Raw genomic sequence first — 18,135 nt, 5'->3', positions numbered from 1 at the left:
GTTGTATGGTGAATCGCCATGAAGTCCTTGAGCTCAACTACACTTTTCTATCCTAGTCCGAGACTTAGCTATGTAGACTAGAAATCAAGACTCATAGTTTTGATCACTAACATTGATAAACATGCTTGATATAGAAACACATGCGAGGTCGACCGAGCTATGATCTAACAAAAAGATCCATCATAAGATGAAAAAAATGATGTCTAAGCTGTTAAAAATCAAGAAAATAGATATCAAAGATTCATATCTAGGAATGACTCTGTTTATTGATAAGTCTAAAATTAAAACTTTTGACTTTATTGTAAACAGAATGGAAGAAAGGATAAAAGGTTGGAAGAGCAAGATTCTTAGCCAACCTAGTAAACTGATTCTAAATAAATCAGCCCTTTCAAGTATGTCCATACACTACACCAAATTTAGGGATTAGAAACGGTTTGTAGATGTTGCAAAGTGGGGTTGCAACAGCTCTGTTGCGAAAGTCGATGTTGCAGATTTTCGCAACGGCTAGTCACTGTTGCGAGTTTTTCCGCAACAGTCTGTTCCAACGCTAAGATATCGCAACTGTTCTTTACAATTGCGAATTCGATGGTCGCAACAGCTTACTGTTGCGAATTCGATGGTCGCAACAGCTTACAGTTGCGAACTGGAATATCGCAACAGGGAGGCTCAGTTGCGATTTTTTTGTAACATCAAAAAAATAGTGGTTTTGACCGGTCAAAACCAGGTCAATATTAGAGTTCTCTGTAGCAAAATCAAGTTTCCCCTGTTCATTTGAAATCAAATTAATCAATAGTAGTATCAAGATAGTGTTCTTAGAGTTAATTCACCATCATGAACTCGTACACAAAATGTATGAAGCACACCATAAAAATCATATGAAGGAATCTATAAACCGAGTATCATACCAAGGTTCTTACAAAACGATTTAAAGAAAAAAGAACTCTCACATTCTTTGGAACTAAGGAAACCAGCTACCTAGGTGAATATTTCTGCTGCATGAGGCATGCCCAAAGGTTGAAGTTTAAGTTGTCAACATGGGTTGTGAGGCATTTCTACTGGAGGAACCAGCAAGAGCAATGCGCTAGCAAGATGTGGCACGCCCACTTCCACTGAAGCTGCTAAAAATCTACAATGAAACAATGAACCAATTTACTATTAGTATTCATTGTGCGAAATGAGAACACTATCGTTTTACTTGCCAGACATGTGAATGCCTAACCCTAAACACCAAGCACCATGTCAATACAACACAGAGATGATAACAAAGTGATATGAAGGCCTGGAGCGTGCAGAACTAGGTGAAGGGCCATCTATGATACTTTGCAGTTCTTGAATTAAGTGCATCCACTTTCGCACATGAAAATTAGCATTGTATAAACAAGTAAATAGTCGAGCAGTTACCTGAAATAAAAATCCGAAGTCTATGAGAAGGCTTTCTTTTGCAACAGCATTTCAAGGGGTGATTGCTCTTAAGTTGGGTGGTTACTGCTTTTGTCTAAGAACAAGATTGTCTTTTTCTAAGGTCAAGAGCTTCACCTCCATACTGCATTCAAAAGAAAATACACAAAAGATTAACCATCAGGGGAAACTGGCCATTTGACTCCAATGAATCCTACAGAGATACCAAATTAACAATACAAGTCCATGAGTTTTCAAGGACACAAATATATCACCAAAGATCTAATCAGTAATTCAAAAAGGGATGATAAAAGAGGACTTTATTATAGAGTTTCATGTCCACAAAACAACATACCTTCAGAACTACATTCTGAATTCAAATAAATCTTCCAGCAGGTCTGTGTGATTGAAAAATAGATATGAGAGCCATATTAGTAGATGGAAACAATTTCACAGCATCCAAAAAAAATACCAGGACAACTCAAAAGGTTTAGTCTTCAGTAGTGCTACTTAGATTCTACACCACTGTATGTTAAAATATTAACCTGACACAATACAAAGGAACTCCTGTGGAAATAAAACTAGACAGCGGCGAACCAGATGTTGCTAAAAGTTTATAACGAATACACATCTCAACACCCAGCCCTAACAGTAGCATTAAAATGAGTGTTGCAGCCATGTGGACTGAAACATGAACAAATCCTGTTACTGCCCGCTTTCTTCACAATAGTTTCAAAGGGACAAAGAAAACTGTTGTGATCAGCAAAAGCAGCGCCCCTGCTGAAGAGTGTACATGCTTACCTAGATATGAAGGGTGCTCAACATCTAATTTTATTCATATATCATATTTGAAAGAACAGTTACCTGAGGAAAAACTGAAAAGCCAATACAAAGTATATGATGCCATCATTTGCATTATTTGATCTTCCCCTGCACTAGCTAGGTATCGACTACAAAAAAGTGATTGAGATATATTATAAGCTGAAATTTAAAGTGACTGACTAGCAATCTTTTGGGCTTACCAACAACCACATAATGTGCATCTTTGATCGATGGACTCTGTTACAGAAAATAAAGCCTTCAATCAACCAGACTTCCCCAGTTTAAACTTAAGGTTAGTGCCCCCACTAACAGAGAAATATTGACAAAACTTAAGAGCCCTCCTTTCAGCAAAACAGGTCATCCAAAAAAAAAAAATCGAGATAATCTATTAAGAAAATGTAAACTCGCAGATGAACTATACAAATGACAAATTATCTGTACTACTAATTCACAGATGCGAACTCAAGAGAACTTTAAACAATCAATCTTTAGCAGAAGAGACATACCTCTTTTAATATGTCCTTACCCAGGTCCATTAACTCATGCACTGTACTGTACTGCAGCAAAGTTACCTTCTTAGCTTTAGTTTACATGAAATTTTATGTGGTTGGGAGAACAAATCCAGATACGTAGAATACTTTATTGGTTCTTTTGCTTTCTCATTTAGCTCTGCAAACTTAGAATTAATGTACTCATTGTTCAGCTCATGCAAGTCCAAGTACCGTCCATGACCTTCCTGGAGAGCACATTCAGTACAAAATAACAAATCAGTGGAACTGAAATAGCTGAAATTAAGATGTATAGAATGGAGAGAAAGATTTTTATGTCAGAGAAAATGAAGGAAATACTAGCAAGATGTACACAAATTCCTGCAATAAAAGAAGTTGGGGAAGGAACCACGCTACTGAACTCCACATGTGGTTCTTCTTTCAGCAACTCCTCAGCCTCCTCGTATACATCCAAAACACGAGAATTTGGATGGCGCCTGTGATATTCACGAATCTGTGCAGATTATAAATGTAACAGTAAGAAACCAGGAGAGACAAGTAATAACATTTCACAGTAAACAATGTGGATAATATGAAATCTATTTCATAGATTTAAACCTAACAATCATCTACATATCATCTACATACACCACTAGAAACTCAACTCCATTTCCACCAAATCTTCAATTCAAAGTTGAATATAACAATACCCAAACTTGATAATACAACTTAATGAAAGAAATTCAATTCAAATGAGTAAGAAAGATTACCTCAGAACACAAACTCAATCTTCTTCTTTTAGTTTCTCACCATCAGTTTCATCTTTTTCATCTGTAATTCAAATCCGTGAAGCCTAAATCCCCATCTGTTAGAAACCCTAATCCATGAAATTCAAATTCATTAATGAACCAACTCTAAACCTCAACTAAAACAAACCCATCTATTGATTCTGTTTAATAATCTACATCTGAAATTTGAAGAAAAAAACCTAAATTACTTACATGGTGAGCATGAATCTGATCTAAGATCAGAAATTGGGTTAAAGATTTTGAGTGAAAAAAATCAAAAAAAAGGAGAATTTTTTTTTTGAATCTAGGGTTTACTTCGTAGAAGTGAAAGAAAAAAGGAGAACAAATAGTTGTGCTGGTAGTGACGAATACCTTTCTTCCTCGTCGACGACAATAAGGGTTTGGTTTTGATCTTGGTGATAACGATGGTGGTGGTGGTGGTAGAAACAGGGAAAACTCACAGGGGAGAACGAGAGAGAAGAGAAGAAAATGAGATGTAGAATATGAGGTTGTTTGATGATTAAAGAGATAAGAGTCCGAGTCAGCTTTCTCAAGTATCTGAATGGGCCGAATAATGAGTCAGTTAAAAGTGTAGGCAACCACATTGAATTTCCGCACGCGTACAAACTAGGTTTAGTTGCGAATTGTAACTGAATCCAACAGTTGCAAGTTTTGTAGCCGTTCTAAGTTGTTGCGAAATTTTTGCAACAGAAATTAGCAACAACCGCTAAGCTGTTGCAAAATCTAGTTACTAATACCTGAATTTGGTGTAGTGATATACCAAATGGGTTGTTTTAAACTCCCAAAAAAGATTACAGCTACGATTAATACAATTCAATGTGATTTTTGGTGGGGTAAAGAGTCTAATGCTAAAGGGTACTCCATAAAATCTTGGAAATACATGTGCAAGCCTATTTCCATGGGAGGTCTAGGTTTCAGGGATGCAGAAAAGATGAATCAGGCAATGTTGGCTAAGATTTCCTGGAGAATCATCTCAGAACCCAACTCCTGGCGGGTTAAAATGTTTAAAAAAAACTATTTCCAAAAAAAAAACTTTTTTGTCTACACATCAGTTATCTAGGAACATCTCAAAATGCACTAGTTCGCGAACTGACAAAACCAGTTTGTGCACATGAGTTAATTGAGAATTAATTCATCAAGCCTTTATTTTTATAAGTTCAAAATTTTTTTATAAATTTTTTCGAACTAATATTATTGTTAAGGACCTTTGAACATCTATATGCCTGAATCATATTTCGAGATGTTTAACAAGACAAGCCTGACTCGAATTTTTTTACTTGCGATAAATCTACTGTAAGTCATACGACATAGTCTCATATGATAAAATGGTAATATGGTGAATAAAATAGAATGGTTCAGTCCTCACATACCTAAATATTGAAGTTCTCCAAATATCTTCGTCGATCTTCAGTCTTCGAGGGTGATGTCTGATAATTCAACTACCAAACAATAACCTAGTCCGAGACTTGGCTTAGTAGACTAGAAATCAAGATATAGTTTTGATCAACTAACATTGACAACAAGCTTGAAACAGAAAAATTTGTGGGTTCAACCGAGCATTGCTCTAACACAGATCAATAATAAAGATCTGGTAACTGATATGTAGACGAGTTTACTTGGGCAATATCAAAATTAATATACATGAATCAACTAGTATATATGTGCCAAACTGTATCTGAATCAACTTCCAACAAAAGAAAGTCATGTAATATATATTTCAAGATATGAAAATTGTCAAGAATCAAATCTTGTATATTTAACACGGTCTTTTAGGTTTAAAACTTTCTAGGTTGTTTAACGTACTACTTGTGATATTTCTATTATAAATACAAATAATATAATATAAAAAATAAATAACACAAGACGCCAAAAATTTTCTTAACGAGAAAATATGCAATATGCAGAAAAACCATGGAACCTAGTCCGGAGCTTGAATACTATATTATATTAAGCCGCTACTGATACTAGCCTACTATACATAAGACTTTGGACTGGAATGATGTTGAGACCGAATCGACCTTACGAGCAATTCATCTTCAGTTGTGCTCCTTCATGTCTCCTAGATCTCGCAAGACCCAGCACAACAGGATTCCCCTAGTTGACGTCCTTTGCAGGCTTATGAGTTCCTTTAACCTAAGTGAATACTTGTAACTATTCTGCCTCTAATAGATACCCTATTTGATTTCCTTTGGAAATATATTCAATCAACATGATAAAAATCTATATGATTATGAGAGATCTTTAGGAAAATAAGATATCAATTAAACTGAACAACTAGGTTAGCTTACTCACTTGAAAAGCTATAAAGATTGTTATTTGATTCTACCTCACGAGACAATCTAAAAAAACCAAACCAAAAGTGATTTAGATTTCTATCTCGTGGAATCACAAAGCATGAGACGAAGAGTACTTTGTGATTTCTATATATCTTGTTCCGGATATATAGTACGTCATTCGGAAACTACAACAATCAATAAGAACAAGATCCGGATAACAAAGATCTATCAGGTGGCAGATAGTTTGACCGGGCTTCACGTATCCCTTAGTGAAGTTTTTCAAAGTTATAACTTAACACAGTTTCACCAGAGGAAACCTAGGTTTTAGAGGACGACTATAGTCGCAAATAAAGCACAAAATTGTCAGGGTTGAGATTCTAGTATGCTATGTGTCCTCTATTCATATTGATGAACATGGCTTGGTAGCTTAGAAACAAAGCTAGGTTCATGAACAAGTTTCCATGTTTACGAATTACTTTGTCACCAAGCAAGCTTAACTTCTCAATTTGGATTGATCATGTAAGCATGCGAGAAGTTTATCTTGAATCACAAAGAAAAAATGTGCATTATGTATTTTATACGTTGTGCACCAAGTGTTTTCTATAATACAATGGTTAAGTTGTTCCGAAATCGATAAATATAAGTTATAATAGACCACAAGACCAAAAAAAGTTCGTGAATTAATAGTCGTCCCGTAACTCAGAACCCTTTTGTATTAGATAAGTTTGCGAACTATCCAAAACAGTTTGTGTACAGTTTGTGTACTCAAATAGAAAAAGTACCTAGGAAATTTCAAAATCAACCAGTTCTTGAAATGCATAAATCAGTTCGTGTACTATTAAAAGAAAAGTTATCTAGGAACATATCAAAATGCACTAGTTCGCGAACTAACAAAACCAGATTGTGCACATGAGTTAATTGAGAATTAATTCATCAAGCCTTTATTTTTATAAGTTCAAGTTTTCAAACCGATCAAAACAGTTTGTAAATACAAGAACTAACTTGACTACCCCTTACTGCTTGAATTCTTCTTTGCAATGTTCATCATAATATTAAAGTCATGCGACATGTCTTAGTAGATAAAATGGTAGATAGTATGAGTAAATAGTATAGTCAGTCTTCACATACTTTTATTGATGAAGCTTTCGTCGACGCCGTTGTTTTTCAGTTTTCAATCTTCAAGGTCGATCTGTGAATTCTGATACTCAACTATATCATGCTTTATTCCAAGTCCGAGACTGACTCTAGTAGACTATAAATAAAGATGTAGTTTAATTTGATCATCAAAATATGACAACAAGCTTGACATACCAAAACTTACGATTTTGACCGAGCGATGTGCTAACAGTAAAATGAGGCAATTTTTAATTTTACATTATTGTTTGTTGAGAAAAAAATCTGATATGGAAGTGGAATTAAAAAAAATGTGATCTTGATATATTAGATTCTCTTATGAGTTTTTTTTTTTTTTTGAGGAAGAAATGTTATATTGAAAAAGAAAAATAGTTGTAAGCATCACTTTATCATAAAGCTAGACTACAACATCCTTGATGAAATAAAATATTGTTCTAGAATAATGTGAAAAATGTCATCCTCCAATGACCATATAATCAACAAAGATTTAACATTTAATTGTTGTTCTATCTTTTCTATCATCTGATGTATTGAATATCCAGGTTTCAAATTTTTTAGCAAAATTAGTACACCACCAAGATATTTTAATATTCTATTAACGAAATAAATTCAGACCTGCCTTGTAACGTCACAATCGAAAAACAAGTAATTTTCATTTTCATCTTTTTTATTGTATAGTTTACATATAATATTAGAGGTTATATTTATTTCCCTGTGTCTATGTTTAGCTTTACCATTATAGAAGGCAGGAAGTTAAGGAATTCAGCCCACAACATTGTTGAAATCTCGGGAGGAACTGAATTACTTTCTTATGTATTCTAATTCAAAGTTAGATATCAACATGTTGAGAAGAAACACCACCGCAATGGGGAGCTACCAAAGTCAAATGGGAACAACTATTTGTTGTCTTTCCTAGTTAAGAAAACATAAAATTTATTATCAATTGAGGTAAAATGAGGAAGTGACTACTACATGAAGATCATCACTTATTAAAAGACTAGCTACTAATCAATTGAGGGAAAATGAGGAAGTGCCTACTATATGCCATAAGAGAGATCACAACATACCTTGTTCCTCAAGACCATTGTAAAGTATTTAAGATCATGCAAAAAAAACAAAAATCATCCAAAAAGTCAGCAAAATTGCATGAAATAAAATAATTTTTACCACTGAATCAATTAGATTAATAATTCCGTAAAGTTTAGTAATCCCTATAGCAACCGTGTAAGTATTTACATGATTCAAAAATGGGTATGAAAAGAAATCAGTCAATGCGCGCGTGTGATGTATGATTACTGTATAGCGTATACGCCATCCCGTTGGGTATGAACAACCTTAATGCAGACTTAGCAGTTAACATCAAACCAAATGACCACCCAAATAAGGAATTATAATTTTAATGTCATCTGATGGCCTACTAGCTAGGGTGGCAAATTCTTGTAGTGGTGTTCTATGGTGTCTTGACTCTTGACTCTTGATAAATTATACAGTATAAAAATATAAAATGGGGAGTGAGCAATAATATAAGACAACGTTTCAGACAGAATATTAAACGGTCGATTTAAACCAGATCAGCGTCCACCAACTGTCACGATTTAAAAAAATATTTTAGCTGTATGAAACAATACTATGTTTCTCTGAAATTCTTTTTCAACACCAAGTCCATATAAAAAAAGCCAAAAAAGAAAAAAAAAAATGAAAGAAAAAAACAAAACTAAATGAAAACAAATATCAAAGCCGTAAAAAATCGATGATAATAAATGGTCGACGCCTGGTGCAATGTACTTCTAAATCCCTGACAATAAATTCTTGTTGATATCCATCTTGACCGACCGCAGAATGCATTAAACTTAAGAGAGACGGGTTTTCTTGAGATATTCATGCATTTATTATGGACCTGCAAACCAGTCATAGGAGCAGTGATCTTGGGTGAATTCAGTGTATTCAAGATATATATATATATATTTATTTTTTTTATGGATTTCTATTTGTTGATATAAATATTGACAGGGTCGTCGGTCTATATAGATTCTTCAAGGGGTGGGTGATTTCAATACTTTGTAACAAAAATGACTTGTTTTTCTCGTTCCTTTTGTTGGATGGTAGAAAACAAGGCAAAAGAATATCATTTCTCATGTGGAAATGGCAGTGGTTTTGGACCTTTGAAGCAGTTGTGACATGATGCTGGTCGTATTGTATTGATCTGACAGTGGTGTTGACGCGATGAGGTGGTGGTGGTAGTGGCAGGATCGCATTTGTGACAAAGTGGAATTAGGTGGGTTGAAAGGAGGTGTGGCTTCAGTATAATTCCATGTGACTAACGCGTGAACGTATTTAAGGAATTCTGCTGCAAGGACCCTGAAAATGAAGTGACACTTCACAATCCTCAAGATTCTACGACTAAGTAGGAGTATTTGTTTACGGGTTCCAGTCAAGCTTCTCTATGTGAGAGGGAGTTTGTGAACAGAATTGTCAAAGAAGAAGCTCATTCATCGGTTAGGCTTCTAAAATACATACAACACTAGAGAATGTTACTTCCTCTGTTTCATGAAAAATGATATTTTTATTTTTCAAATCTCGCCTATTTTTAAGTAAAAATGAAATTTTAGCCCGTTTGGCAGCCAAAAAAATAAGCGCTCCTGCTTAGAGAGTTTGTTTTCAGAAATCCTGAACAAACTTTTTTTTTTTTTTTTTAGAATAAGTGTGATATCATGGGTCTTAAACTAGATATGTCTAAGGCCTTCGATAGAATAGAATGGTCTTTTCTTATTAATGTATTGAAAAAGTTTGGTTTCTCTATCCATTGGTGTGATCCGATTTTCTAATGCATTAGTAGGGGATCCACTCTCCTCTTATCTTTTCATTATTTGCATGGAATTGCTTTTTAGATATCTTATCCAAGCTGAAAGTAGTCAACTGTTCCATGGATTTAAAGTAACAAAAGATGCCCTTTCAACATGGCATCTTTTATTTGCTGACGATTGCCTAGTTTTCACCAAGACAAGCCATCAAGATGCCAATAATCTGATGTCTCTCATTAAAGATTTTGGCAACATTACAGGACAAGTTATTAATTTTCAAAAATCAGGTTATTTTTTAGTATGAATATTCATCATGATGTTTGTGTTTCTTTGATATGACCTCTTGATGTTAAAAAGATAACCCTAGATGATAAATATTTAGGTATTCCTTTATTCATTGGTAGATCTAAAAATCAAGTTTTCTCTCATCTTGTTGATAACTTCGGAAGGTACCCAATTGGAAGGGCGAGCACTTAACGCAGGCTGGTAGATCAGTTATGGTCCAAAATGGTTTGAGATCGTCCCCAATTTACCAAATGAATACTTTCCTCCTACCAAATTTTCTCATTCATAAAATGGATTAGAAACAACGAGACTTTTGGTAGGGGAAGAGTAACGCATGTGGTATTTATCCAAAAAATTGGAACAAAATCTGCACCCATAAGTCTTAAGGAGGTCTAGGTTTTAAAAACCTAAAATATTTCAATGCATATTTACTTGCTAAGACTTCCCGGCGATGATTCATTCTCCTGATGCTTTATGGGTTCGCATACTGAAATGCAAGTACTTTAGGAATTGTCACCCACTGCATTATATTAAATCCAAGATTTGCTCTTGGGTTTGGACTAGTATATGCTCTGTCCGGGAAATAATTAGAAAACATTTTGTTTGGGAAGTTAGAGATGATTCCAACATTCTTGCTTTTATAGACAACTGGATTTATCAACAGTCTGAACCTATATGTGTTACTAATCCTAAACCTGATTATACGGTTAGTGATTTCATAAACTCCTTTACCAGTTCTTGGAAATAAGAAATGATTGAGTCTTTCTTCACCCCAGAAAATTCTATTAAGATCCTAAACACTAGAATTCTAATCTCTGGTTCAGATAGGTTGATTTGTCCTCACACTAAGACTGGTTCCTTTTCAGTTAAATCATGTTAAAGAGTCATATCTAGAACATCTAGTACCAACAATCATACTCCTGTCGCTGATACCACTAATAAATCCATTTAGAGCTTGGAAATATATTACCTTCTAAGGTTTGAATATGTAGACATAATCCTAATCATAATCTCACTTGCAGCATGTGTGATAATAACCATGAATTTGAATCTGCTGAGCATATTGTTTTACACTGCAGTTTCTCTACTTCTGTGTGGAATTTGGTACCATGGGGAAATCATGTCTTGCAGTTTGGCAAATTGTCTATCTCCATTAAGGATTGGCTGAAAGGTATTCTTGCTGGTAATCTCTCTACTGAACCGAAATGTGCAATAAGTACTACATCCTGGAGTATTTGGAGAGACATATGCATGTGTGTGTTTCAAAATATGAGATTGAACATGGAAACAACAGCTATGTAGTCAATTAAGCTATTCAATGAGATGCAGTTAGATGTTTCCGCACCTTCTAATAGTATTTCCATAAACAATGTTACCTCTAATGCCATGAGACAACCAGTCATAGATTCATTTCCCTCTGACTGTGTCTTAATCTTCTATGATGCTGCTTATGACATGAATACCAACAGTGATGGCCTTGGAATTGTGACATATAACTTGGCAGGTCAATACAGTGGGTGCAAAGGTCAACCAACAGTAACTGAGACGCAGAGGAAGCAAAGAGCCTTGCAGTTTGGGAGGCACTCAAATGGGCCAAGAATAGAAACCTAGAGAAGATCCGCATACTAAATGATGCAAGTAATTGCATTTCCCATTTATGTAAAGGTTACCAAACTAGTTGGTACAACATCTCAATTATAGATGACCGCGTTTCTTTGTTAACTACTTTTCAATTTGTTAAATCCCAAAATATCGCAAGAAATTTTAATGGGTCTGCTGACACAGCAACCAAGTATTGTAAGAGGAATAGAGTGATGGGTGAATGGTTAAACAATCAACCTCACTTTCTCTCAGTCATCTGTACTTTGAGTTTCTTCAATGAAATTTCTTTTCTAGCAAAAAAAAAAAGTTTTTTTTTTCTTTTTTTCTTTTTACTTTAGAAAGTAGGGGTTTTGGTAGTTTTATTTTTCGTAGACTAGGTATTGCTATTTAAAAAGGTGTTGGAGTCCAGCTTGTTGCTAGGTTACCGGCCAAAAGCTTCGTGTAATTCTTTTCGATTTTTTATTTTACTTTAAAATTTCTTTAGAAAGTAGTTACTCTTTTTTTTGAAATCAAATGCGCTTTAATATTCAGTCACACAATTTCTGAATTTTGTTAAGCAAGACTGTATATGAGCATGCCGCATGTTGTGTACATGAGCGACATGCAACAGAAATGGCATGCATCCTAATAAAATTTTATGTATTTTGTTACAAATTATAACATCGACATGATCATCGATAAAATTTATTTGTCATATCGAAACTGTTTTTTATTTTTAGTTGGATGTGTTTTTTTTTTCTCGTCAAAGATAATTAGTTGCTTACAAAATACCCCGAGACAATCTGAGACCATCAATTTTTTAATCTCTATTAGTTTTCTTTTTTAACCCTCGGATTTTCCTATCATTAAAGTTCACGCTTTCCATTTTAAACACCCAGCTCAAAAAAAAAATTTAAACTAAACTCACTAATTATAGAAGTAATTAATAATAATGAAGATAAGACTAAGTTGATAAAAAGAAAAAACCAGAAATAATTACTCCACAACAAGTGTGATATGTGGGGGCATTAAAATTATGAAGCCCTCTCTTCTTCACAAACCATGCCCCACTATAAAACAAAAACAAAAACGAAGAAAAAACGCCTCAAAAAAATCAATGGCGGTGGAAAAAACCTCAAAAAAATAAATAAAAACCCCCGTAAATTGCATAAACATGTCGGTGGAAAAATGCAAAACAATAATAATAAACCCATCAAAAACCCAAAAATTTAAAAAAAATCATATTTTAATAATAACAGAGAGATCTGATATTTTTATATTTTAGAAAAATTTTAATTTTCCTGTGTTGTTTCATTTAAATGTTCTGAGAAATTCTCATCTGTGCAGAAGAAGTTTAATAATAATCTCGATTTGATCGAGATTCGTTCTCCTCCGGCGTTTTTATCGAGAACTGAATTCAACACGGAGTACGGATTTCCTCTTAGTTCTAAGCGTCTGGGAGTATAAATTTTTCATTTTCTACCGAGTTGATGAGCAGAAGCTGAACAGTTTACTATGGAATTTCGGCGATACTTACTGAGTTGACTAGACAAGAAGAAGATTTAGGTATTTGAATTTCTTTCTTTCTTTGAATTTGACTAAAGAAATGTGAAATTTCATTCCAAGTTTGTGTTTATATTGACTTCAATTAAGACTACTGACTAGATCTTGAGTGAAATTTGGGAATTTATTGTTTTATTTATGAAACGGAATGTTTGTTTTTTTGGATTTGTTCTAGGTGTGTGAAGAATTTGGTCTGCTGAGGAGGATCTTTGTAGTTGTATATAGTGCAATTTGATTGAACATAGTAGTGGAAATTGTGTGAGATGGGGTGTAAATACTCCAAATTCGTAGGAGCGTGTTGTTGTAATTTACAGTATAATGGTTCAGTTCTTGAGGCGCCAGATAATGGTGAGTGAATTTGATGGTTTTGATTGGTGTTTTTGGAATGAAAATGAGAATTTGGTGTTTGATTGATGTTGTTGTTGTTGCAGATGAGAAGGGGGAGGCGGATGATTTGCCGAAATTTCAAGAGTATTCATTTGAGCAACTTAGACTTGCTACATCTGGTTTTTCTGTAGATAATATTGTATCTGAACATGGAGAGAAAGCTCCAAATGTTGTTTATAAAGGGAAACTTGAGAATCATAGGAGGGTTGCTGTTAAGAGATTTAATAGAATGGCTTGGCCTGATTCAAGACAATTCATGGTAATCTATTTCCGTCTCTTTACATGGATCGAAGTTCTTTTCCATCTCTTTACTTTATAAATGGGATACTATCAAGATCATTCACGGGGTTCATTTTCATAGTTGTGTAATTTATTTAGAGGCGTTTTGATGCGTAAGGATGCATGTGATTCTAATTATTTTGGGCTCATGCTTCCCCTGTACCCTGGCTATATTATCGTGGTCATTAGGATATGTGGAAGTGTCTGCTTTAGCAAGGGTTTTCCAATCATTTACCATCTGTACGAAAGTTCTAATGTTCTATGATATACCGTGTGCCTGAAGATTTTGCTTATTTTTTCAGGAAGAGGCAAAAGCTGTCGGTCAGCTCCGTAACCATAGATTGGCAAACTTACTTGGTTGTTGTTGTGAAGGTGACGAGAGGTTGCTTGTGGCAGAATTTATGCCCAACGATACGCTTGCGAAGCACCTGTTTCATTGTAAGTCGCTTCTAGATATAGAAAGTGTTAAAAGACACACTCCCCACATGACTTTACAGCTGAAGGTCTAGTTATGAACTGTGAGTCTAGAATAGGGTTTACCAGCTTAATGTTCAATCTGGAAATGTGGCATTTTCTCCTGCTTTTGCTTTAATTAATGTTGCATTTAGCTCCTTTGAATCTTTATGGGAATGATATTGGTTTCTACCCATCTCAATATGAAAGTGCTGGTGAATTGACTCACCCTTGTGTGACTATTTGGTACTTTTTAGATGGATATGATATGTGTATGACAACCTCTTTTCTAATACCTTTTGTGGGTGTAGGGGAATCACTACCTATGAAGTGGGCAATGCGATTAAGGGTTGTTTTACATCTTGCACAAGCTTTAGAATATTGTACTAGTAAAGGACGCGCGCTTTACCATGATCTTAATGCTTACAGAATTGTATTTGATGACGTGAGTATTGCTACCATCTGTTCATTTAACTACTCCTTCCTACTTATGGATTTCGTATTTGTTTTGTCTGCTCACCTAGGATTAGCATTTTGCAGGAGGGTAACCCTAGACTTTCATGCTTTGGAATGATGAAAAACAGTAGAGACGGGAAAAGCTACAGTACAAATCTGGCTTTTACTCCTCCTGAGTACTTGAGAACTGGTAGGTGCCACAACAAGGATTTATTTATATCTTTTATCATTCTGTCCTGTTACGCTTGATTAAGGATACTCTCGATTAAGGAAGGGTTTCAGTAGTATCCTGATATACATTCTTCTAGCAGTAGCAGATTGAATATAAAAAAGAGTATTTTCGTTACCTTCCAACAACCATCTTGAGTTTGCTTTTATTCTCCAAGGAATTTCTTCCATGGTTGAAATGTGTTGAGAATCTGATCGCTAGTCGGGTTTTTGAGTTTGCAGATGAGTAAATAGTACACTATCTGTTCCCATTTCTGAATCAATAGCTTGGATTTCATATAAGAGTTGATTCAGCTTTAATGTAGTGTTCCCAAAAAAGTAGCCTTCCTCCATTCCCTTAGACTGCGATTCAAAGCCTTCAACTTCAACCACGCAAAAGAACTAGGTGATCCTGCACAGCAGAAAGAGTTTCACAAACATACAAGATCAGAAATACATTTTCCCCAGACCACATAATCTCAAATCTGAATGTACTAGGACCCCAAGAAGGATCAGAAGGAGAATTGAGGTACGATCAGAGATTGGTATAAACTTGGCAAGCTGAGATAGTAAAAGATATTGAGCTTCAAAGGATACAGAGATTAGGAACCTATCGAGTCAACCCATGTTTCATTATTTACTGCTCGACTCCATCGTGAAAGTACGCCATGGCCTTATCTACCAAGTTGTCTACTTGGTTTTCTATAGGCCCCATCTACACAGTGCCTGTCCACCTTTACTTAGTCATTCACATGTTTTCTGAAGTAGTCTTCAGTACAGATTTATACATCTTTTTAGGCCACATGAAATATCAATCAATCAACTAATCATGTGGTGTTCATAGTCCTTTTTTTTTTGAAAAACAAAAATTCATGGTTTCTTATGGTTTTGCCTTGTCGTCAGTCCCTATTTTTTACTGAATTAGCATTTTGGATTTCTGTGACACCTTCTAGGACATGTTTTTCCAGTTCCCAACTCTTGGTCAGCAGAGTTGTACTTGTTGTCATTGTCCTCAAGGTATATACTGTTGTTAACTTATCAAGTATTCAGCAGAGAAGAGTGTCCCATAGTCTAATGTACATTGGAGAGAGAATGTCCAGTTTATATTGATCTCGAGTCACTTCACTTGATGCATTTGGTCTTGAGTTGGATTCCCATGAACTTAGCAGCTACTCACTGCAGTGTTGTCTCTGTGGGTGTGAGACTAGTACCACTTAATGCTAATTACCTATGATTGACCATTTTCTAATCTAGTTTCTTGTCTCTGTTGTGCAGGACGAGTCACACCAGAGAGTGTAATATATAGCTTTGGTACTCTATTACTTGACCTCCTTAGTGGAAAACATATTCCTCCTAGCCATGTAAGTTTTTCTTTCCTTTTCATACTGCAAACCTTACCAAACCCAGAAAAGTTACTCACATCTTCAGTTTTTTTGTAAGAATAATATCTCTCTGCACCTAATTCTTGGTTGCACAATTTCTCTCCAGGCCCTTGACCTTATTCGGGACAGAAATCTCCAGATGCTTACTGATTCCTGCTTAGAGGGACAGTTTTCAGATAATGATGGTACAGAGCTGGTGCGTTTAGCTTCTCGGTGTTTACAGTATGAACCTCGAGAGCGACCAAATCCCAAGTCATTGGTGACAGCTCTGACTCCTCTTCAGAAGGAAACGGAGGTATGCTGTCTCTCTTTTGTTAACTTGCAAATCAGTTTGATATGTAATCTAGAACCACCGTTATGCTAAACTGATTTTCATTCACTGGTGCAAGCAAGACAGCACTGTTACTGGTCTGTTGATTGTTAAATTTGAAGGTGTATCTGTCTAATGAACTGTCCTGCAGGTTCCTTCTCATGTGTTGATGGGTATACCATATGGTGCTACATTCACGCCTCTATCGCCTTTAGCTGAAGCTTGCTCAAGAATGGATTTGACTGCAGTTCATGAGATCTTGGAAAATACTGGGTACAAGGACGATGAAGGAATAGCAAATGAGGTTGGTGGTGCATGCTTAAACTCTTGAAAATGTTACTAGATTTCTTGTCTGGTTACTTAGAAATAGATTGTTCTTTCTGTTATTTTCTTACTTCCATTTCCGCCATGTAATGCAGCTCTCTTTTCAAATGTGGACCAACCAAATGCAGGACACCTTAAACTCAAAGAAGAAAGGCGATGTTGCTTACCGACACAAAGAATTCAAAGCTGCAATTGAGTGCTATACTCAGGTTAGTAATACTCATCTGATATTTGTTTTATCGCGTGTCATAGAGGAATCCAGGTGTCGCGAGTTTAGATCTGAACCTCAAAATAATTCTCCGAACTAACTGTATTGCAATTGCCTTGTGCAGTTCCTTGAAGCGGCAACCATGGTTTCTCCTACAGTTTGTGCACGACGTTCTGTATGTTATCTCTTAAGCGACATGCCACAAGAAGCTCTTAGTGACGCAGCTCAAGCCCAAGTTATTTCCCCTGTTTGGCCAACGGCGTCCTATTTACAAGCAGCTGCCTTTTTTGCTCTGGGAATGGAAAATGAAGCCCAAGTTGCGCTCAAAGAAGGTTCTGCTCTTGAAGCAAAAAAAATCGCAGCTTCTTCCAAGTAATAGATAACAAGTGAAGCGCGGCGTCTGTAAAATCTCTATCGTGCATCTTTACCTAATTGCACTCTCTTACTGCAGATGAACATATTCTTACTTCCAAGTGGAACAAAATCGTAAAAAAGAAAAGGCTAATTCAAGTCGATATACTGTTCTGCTTGAGATGGCAGAACTTTGAATTTACATTGCATGAGTTTTCTGAGTCTTTGTAGCTCTTTCACCATTTTAAGCAGGATAGAATATTTTGGGGAGTGTGGTTTGTTGGTTGGTCTTGGTACAGTTTGTTTACTGTTAGTTCTCATCTTATTATATAGTTCATTGCTTATGGGGACAAAAACTGATATTTTCACTAGATGAATCAGAATGATGGAATTGTTCCCAAGATTGTATTTTGTGTACAGCAACTGCTGGGTTTGTTATGTTGAAATGTAAGATACTAGATATGGTTTTTGTTCCATTGAAGTTATTTGCGGATGCCTATGTTAATGTGGTAAAGTGATTGGGTGATGATACCAACTACCTGACTTCACAACTTGTCCGCAAACTAATCGTATACCGTATCTGTAAAAGTGGTACTGTCAATTTGCAGAAACATAGGGAGT

The 18,135-nt window shown here is 35.5% G+C and overlaps 1 protein-coding gene and 1 long non-coding RNA gene across 8 annotated transcripts; one reads left to right on the top strand and one right to left on the bottom strand.

The window, feature by feature from the left end:
* Nucleotides 1-770: 770 nt before the first annotated feature.
* Nucleotides 771-3,962, bottom strand: LOC113273430. Of its 6 annotated transcripts, XR_003322396.1 has the most exons (8): nt 3,869-3,962; nt 3,479-3,585; nt 2,727-3,222; nt 2,421-2,457; nt 2,263-2,348; nt 1,754-1,796; nt 1,402-1,543; nt 771-1,126 (listed from the first exon to the last, which is right to left on the bottom strand). It is a non-coding gene; the product is annotated as an uncharacterized LOC113273430 (long non-coding RNA). The 6 variants fall into 6 exon arrangements; XR_003322393.1 differs by having other exon boundaries at nt 2,263-2,457; XR_003322392.1 differs by having other exon boundaries at nt 2,263-2,956; nt 3,069-3,222.
* An 8,733-nt stretch (nt 3,963-12,695) lies between these two features.
* On the top strand, nt 12,696-18,013 carry LOC113274599 (serine/threonine-protein kinase BSK7-like). Of its 2 annotated transcripts, none has more exons than XM_026523987.1 (11): nt 12,696-13,160; nt 13,333-13,505; nt 13,589-13,803; nt 14,126-14,261; nt 14,588-14,721; nt 14,817-14,922; nt 16,215-16,300; nt 16,428-16,616; nt 16,783-16,935; nt 17,084-17,164; nt 17,288-18,013. In XM_026523987.1, the coding sequence occupies exons 2-11, from the start codon at nt 13,421-13,423 to the stop codon at nt 17,537-17,539; spliced, it is 1,437 nt and encodes a 478-aa protein (XP_026379772.1). In that variant the 5' UTR covers nt 12,696-13,160; nt 13,333-13,420; the 3' UTR covers nt 17,540-18,013. The 2 variants fall into 2 exon arrangements, with proteins under 2 accessions (XP_026379772.1, XP_026379771.1); XM_026523986.1 differs by having other exon boundaries at nt 12,697-13,160; nt 17,051-17,164.
* Nucleotides 18,014-18,135: the final 122 nt, after the last annotated feature.

The sequence above is a fragment of the Papaver somniferum genome, chromosome 4, assembly GCF_003573695.1.
Source record: "Papaver somniferum cultivar HN1 chromosome 4, ASM357369v1, whole genome shotgun sequence".
NCBI lineage: Eukaryota > Viridiplantae > Streptophyta > Magnoliopsida > Ranunculales > Papaveraceae > Papaver > Papaver somniferum.
This window is presented reverse-complemented; position numbering and strand designations above follow the sequence as displayed.

What these genes read in the sequence shown, in the direction of transcription:
- LOC113274599 (XM_026523986.1), top strand. Translation starts at nt 13,421, where the DNA reads ATGGGGTGTAAATACTCCAAATTCGTAGGAGCGTGTTGTTGTAATTTA. An exon ending in TCCTGAGTACTTGAGAACTG is followed by an intron (nt 14,923 to 16,214) that starts GTAGGTGCCACA and finishes TCTGTTGTGCAG; the next exon opens with GACGAGTCACACCAGAGAGT. An exon ending in CAATTGAGTGCTATACTCAG is followed by an intron (nt 17,165 to 17,287) that starts GTTAGTAATACT and finishes TGCCTTGTGCAG; the next exon opens with TTCCTTGAAGCGGCAACCAT.